The 6000-nt window shown below is 45.1% G+C and overlaps 1 protein-coding gene across 2 annotated transcripts in view; it reads left to right on the top strand.

Moving 5' to 3' along the window:
* Positions 1-1328: 1328 nt before the first annotated feature.
* Positions 1329-6000, top strand: part of RUNDC3B (RUN domain containing 3B) — a 158953-nt gene continuing 154281 nt past the window's right edge. For both annotated transcript variants that reach the window (XM_040434539.1, XM_040434540.1), the window contains exon 1: positions 1329-1584. In XM_040434539.1, the coding sequence (XP_040290473.1) occupies positions 1496-1584 (89 nt within the window). In that variant the 5' untranslated portion in view covers positions 1329-1495. The remainder of the gene's footprint in view (positions 1585-6000) is intronic.

Genomic DNA, 6000 nt, shown 5'->3' with positions numbered 1-6000 from the left:
TCAATTTTCCCTTTGGTGGCGCTGCAGGGAAGTTGAATATTTACTAGCAGGTTTCCCCACATATCATTACTGATTTAGCAGTAGTTTTAAAAATATATATTTTTTAATAATAACATAAAAAACATATAGGTGAGTGTTTACTTACCTGCTTCCCGGTGTTGGCCTACTCCAGGCCTGAGATGCTCCGCTGGGCTCCCGTGGTGTTAACACCCGGTTTGACATCACCGCAGCCAATCGCAGACCACAGCGGTGAGCGGATCCCTTTATGTCATGACAAATGGTCACATGACACAAGAGGATCCCCTCCCCCTCGTTCTTGCACAACCCCTTTCAACCCCAGAGGGTTTTTCATTTTTGCTTTTTTTTGTTTTTCACTCCCTGTCTTTGTGGGGCAATTATTTTTATTATTCCATTTACATAGCACTATGAGTTGCACTTTTATATTGCACACAATGTAGTGGAGAGCTGGGAAAAAAATTCCAAATGAGGTGAAATCGGGGGGGGGGGGGGAACGCCTACCACCTATGTATAATTATTGTTTTTTTTTGGAAAAAAAATGTTTTTACTTTTCATCGCCATATTCTGACCCCTATAACTTTTTTGTAGTTATGTGTATGGCGCTGTGTGGGGGCTCATTTTTTGCAGGGCGATCTGTACGTTTCATAGATACCGTTCTAGGGCGTGTAAAGCTTTCTGATCACTTTTTATTAAATTTTTTGTGGGAGATGAAGCAACCAAAAACAGCAAATTCTGCATTTTTACTTTTTTTTTTCCATTTCGCCGTACGGGAAAAATATTTGACTGACTCTCACAACCAGAAAACTTGAATACATTCCCCTTTGTGAGTTGCCCCCTTTGCACAGTGCTTACACAGATGAATCTGAAGGGGGCGCTGTGTTAATCAGAGCTCCACCTACCTGCCTGCATTTCCTAACAATGTACCATAACTTACCATTCTGTATAGGAGATCCCCTTCGGAGAGGACCCGTCCCCACTCCTGGCGCGTCCCCATGTAATACTAATTCTGGAGCATCTATTCTTATGACTCAATGTTCTTGCACTATTCAATCAGTGCTGTGCAGGGAGGCCCCCCTGACTGGTAACACACCCACTTCTAGAAGGAATAATAGAGGGAATGGCACAACATAGAGTCATAATTGGTATTACACGGGGGATGCAAGTAGTTAATCAGCCATGTCAGAAGAGGGGAGACAGTGCTGCTGCTGCTGTGCTCCCCTGACATAGCAGAGCTGCCTGCCCTCCCTGCTGTCAGCCTCCATTGTCCTGTCAGCAGCACTTCCGCCTCAGTCACATGAGGAGAAGGAGCCGTCTGATGAGGAGCAGCACAGCCATCAGGAGGGTGGCAGCAGCAGGCTGGCACTGACCCCCTCCCCAGCCTGTGCCCAGAGTGACATCAGCCGGAGACACAGGAGGAGGAGGAGCAGTCAGTCAGGACTCCAGCAGCCGGGGAGACAATAGGCAGTCCAGTGTGGAGATGGCTTCCCTCAGCCTGTCCACCAGGAAGAAGAAGAATGCCTCCAGGAATGCAGCCGTGGAGAGGAAGAACCTGATCACAGTCTGCAGGTAGCACCGGGAAGGGGGGGGAGATGGGCAGGTGCCCCCATTGTTTACATGGCATCATGTGCGCTGACATGTAGCAGAGTGGAGTGTGTAACCCTTTGTGTGCATTGGAAGATAAGGCTGTTGGTTTCCTTGCAGTCCTATGTAAGTCCACTTCATGATGTGATGATGAGTTGTGCTGTTGAAGTGACAAACTTGGCTCTGCTTCATCTTCTTCTGTGCAGTTGAGGTAGTGGACTGCTGTATCTATCTGTGCATGGGACTGCCTGCCGGCAGGGTGCCAAAGTTATAGGCAAGAGGCAGGGTGCTCTGGTCATACATGTACTGTGGTCGTATGTATACTTTGATCATACATGTACTGTAGTCATACATGTTCTCTGGTTATACATGTACTCACTCTGGTCGTATGTATACTTTGGTCATACATGTACAGTGGTCAGTACACCCTGGTTGTACATGTACACTCATCATACATATACTCTGGTCAGATTCATACATGCACTGGTTGTACATGTACTTAATAATAATAATAATATTTATTTATATAGCGCCACCATATTTACAAATTCATAGGGTTCATGTACAAAACAAAAGTAACTGATATACAACTGAAACACTAGGAGTTAGGGCCCTGCTCGCAAGAGCTTACAATCTATGAACTCTGGTCATACATGTACTTTAGTCATACATATACTCTGGTCATACATGTACTCTGGTCATACATGTACTCTGGTCATACATGTACTCTGATCATACATGTACTCTGGTCATACATATACTCTGGTTATACATGTACTCTGGTTATACATATACTCTGGTCATAGATGTACTCTGGTCATACATGTACTCTGGTTATACATGTACTCTGATCATACATATACTCTGGTCATAGATGTACTCTGGTCATACATGTACTCTGGTTATACATGTACTCTGGTTATACATATACTCTGGTTATACATGTACTCTAGTTATACATGTACTCTGATCATACATATACTCTGATCATACATGTACTCTGGTCATACATGTACTCTGGTTATACATGTACTCTGGTTATACATGTTCTCTGATCATACATGTACTCTGGTTATACATATATTCTGGTCATACGTGTAACCCTTCGTACCAGTACAGAGCCCACGTAGCGATCGCTATGACATCTGCCTATATTGACAATGTATGGATCGGTCGGAGTCGTGTGATTTCTCAGTTTGCTGAGCGGTGAGCGTCCTGTATAAACCTCTTACTGCTGTAGTTTCCTTCTGGTCCATGACTGTCCTGCTACAAAAAAGTGTGTGAGCTCGGCTATACGTTGACATAGGTCACATGACTAGCGAAGCGAAGTCGCATCTGCTAATCTGCGAGCGCATTAATATTGAAGGCTTTTCGAGAATCTAAAAAATAAATAGGCTAGGAAATGTAATAAAACCAAAAATAAATAATGTAATAATGATGTAATGAAAAACATAAATAATAATGTAATACAAATAATGTAATTAGAACAAATAATATATAGTAAGGTAATAATATAAAAATAACAATGTTAATAAAACTGAAAATAATGAATAACAATGTGATAAAATAAAAAAATAATACAAATATTAAATAAGGTAATGAAATGATAAATAATAATGTTATAAAATAAAAAAAATAACCAATACTTAAAGGGGATGTCTCATCATGGACAATGGGGGCATATCACTAGGATTTGTGCCCATTGTCTTATAGGTGCGGGTCCCACCGCTGGGACCCGCATCTATATCAAGAACTGAGCCCTGCAAGTGGTGGAGTAGCACTGCGCATGTGCAGCCGTCCGCCATTCATTTTCTATGGTGCGGTCGAATATTTCCGTCGGCCCCATAGAAATTAATGGGAGCGAGGGCCGCGCATACGCGGTACGCTCCCATTCACTTTTATGGGGAGCCGGCTTGGTGGTGTCCAGACCAGAGTCCTCCAGCCACCACCTTGTGGGGCTCCGTTTTCGATATAGGTGCGGGTCCCAGCGGTGGGACCCGCACCTATAAGACAATAGGTGCATATCCTAGCGATATGCCCCCATTGTCTATGATGAGACAACCCCTTTAACTGTTGAACCTCCCCAACGCTCCATTGCCGATGCTCTGGTGGTCCCCCGCGAACTTTGTTTACTGCGGTGATGATGGCATGTATATTCATACGACTGCCTCAATGGTCTGGTGCTGTAGATGTGCCAGTGATTGGCTGCAGCGGTCACGTGGATGTACGGCATGTTATCGCTGCAGCAGAGTAAGCGACCGCCAAGGCAGCAATACTAGATGGTTATTTTGTAGCACATTTTTTTAACCTCTGATACCCCTTTAATATTAGTTTGTGATCTTGATATATTGCTCCATAGTGCGCCACTATGAAATTCGGTTGTAGTGTGCGTCCTCCTGACCGCCAGAACGGGGCAGCCCAGCTTGCTCTTTCCCAGCCGCAGGACCGCAGCAAGGAGGAGTTCGATAAAATTGCGGTTGCGCATGTGCACTGACACTCCTGTCAAAGTCTATGGAACTGACAGATAGAGCCGGGCACAGCACTTGTCTAATTGGATGTTATTAAAAATGTAATATCACCACTGAGTTATTCTATAAAATGTACCTTTATAGCGCCCCCTGCTGGTTGTTCTTTGCCTTATTTTTCTTTCATCCTCGCGGAGTTAGACGCACGTGCTCAGTTCCATCTTTCTACTGTCACCAACTGTATCTACTGTTAGAAGCTGTGACAGTTACAAAGAGAGAGCAGTGGCAGAAAAGACACGCCCCCTGAGCTGTGATAGGGAGAAAGCTGCAGCAGAAAGAACACGCCTCCTGAGCTGTGATAGGGAGGGAGCTGCAGCAGAAAGGACACACCTCCTGAGCTGTGATAGGGAGGGAGCTGCAGCAGAAAGGACACACCTCCTGAGCTGTGATAGGGAGGGAGCTGCAGCAGAAAGGACACACCTCCTGAGCTGTGATAGGGAGAGAGCTGCAGCAGAAAGGACACGCCCCCTGAGCTGTGATAGGGAGAAAGCTGTAGCAGAAAGGACACACCTCCTGAGCTGTGATAGGGAGAGAGCTGCAGCAGAAAGGACACACCTCCTGAGCTGTGATAGGGAGAGAGCAGTGGCAGAAAAGACACGCCCCCTGAGCTGTGATAGGGAGAAAGCTGCAGCAGAAAGGACACACCTCCTGAGCTGTGATAGGGAGGGAGCTGCAGTGGAAAAGATGATTCCCCCCAAAGCAATGAATGGGGAGATCTGGGAGATCTCTGGATCCATGTGAGGTGCAGGGCTGGTTCTAGTTTTGTTAGAAAGATATTGCCATGTACTATATGATGTCTGATTTTAATTTTTTACATTGATCATGTGATAACCCCTTTAACATATCGGCACAGCTTTTGGCCAAACCTTGGCTGCACTGTGGTTGCTACATGTGAACTTACCTGTCCAGTATACCAGATACTTAGGGCGGACATCATAGGATAACCCCCTTAATTATCTTCGGATGCCTAAAAATTGTCTCACATAAAACACAATATAAAGCCATGTAAAAAAAAAAAAAAAAGGTACAGCTGACGAAAGGAGAGTAGGCAAAAAACAAAAAAATAATTGTCCTGAAAGCCAAAAATTGATTGTCTAGCTTTGAAAATCCATACTTTATTAGAGAATGCAGTGTTAATAGAGGAGATCTGCTGTCCACAATCCTCATCTCCTCACAATTCCACAGAGCATCTCTCAGTCTGGAGGACCTGTCCTCCATCACACAGACAACCCATGGATGTGAATGGGTGCAGTGTAATACCTAATTACCCCTGTGGAAGCGCTGCAGGGAAAGTCAGCACTTCCTGCCAGGTTTTCCAACAGACGGGCAGCAGGCTGGCTCAGTGGTTAGCACTGGTGCCTTGCAGCGCTGGGGTCCTGCATGGAGTTTGTAAGTTCTCCGCGTTTTTGCGTGGGTTTCCTCCGGGTTCCCTCCCACACTCCATAGACATACTGATAGGGAACTTAGATTGTGAGCCCCATTGGGGACAGCGAGTGATGATAGCGCAGCGGAATATAGTAGCGCTATATAAGTGCAGAAAATAAAGATAAAAAAATAACAGGTGATCTCTGCGGGGTCCCACCAGGGGGGACACTGTCATCTACTTATTGTTTGGGGACCTTACTAATTTATGTTCATGTGTTAGAGGTGACGTCATTACATGAAGTAATAGGTGACGGCATTCACTAACGGGGACTGTGTGTTGCAGTGACATAATCTATTTCTGTTGATCACGACGTCATCAGATTTGTATTCTGCAGCAGTAACCACAGTGACCCACCTTTTACAGGGTATCTGTCAGCAGTTTTGTCCCTATGACACTGGCTGACCTGTACATGTGCGCTTGGCAGCTGAAGGTATCTGTGTTGGTCCCATG

Source organism: Bufo bufo, chromosome 5, assembly GCF_905171765.1.
Source record: "Bufo bufo chromosome 5, aBufBuf1.1, whole genome shotgun sequence".
Taxonomy (NCBI): domain Eukaryota; kingdom Metazoa; phylum Chordata; class Amphibia; order Anura; family Bufonidae; genus Bufo; species Bufo bufo.
This window is presented reverse-complemented; position numbering and strand designations above follow the sequence as displayed.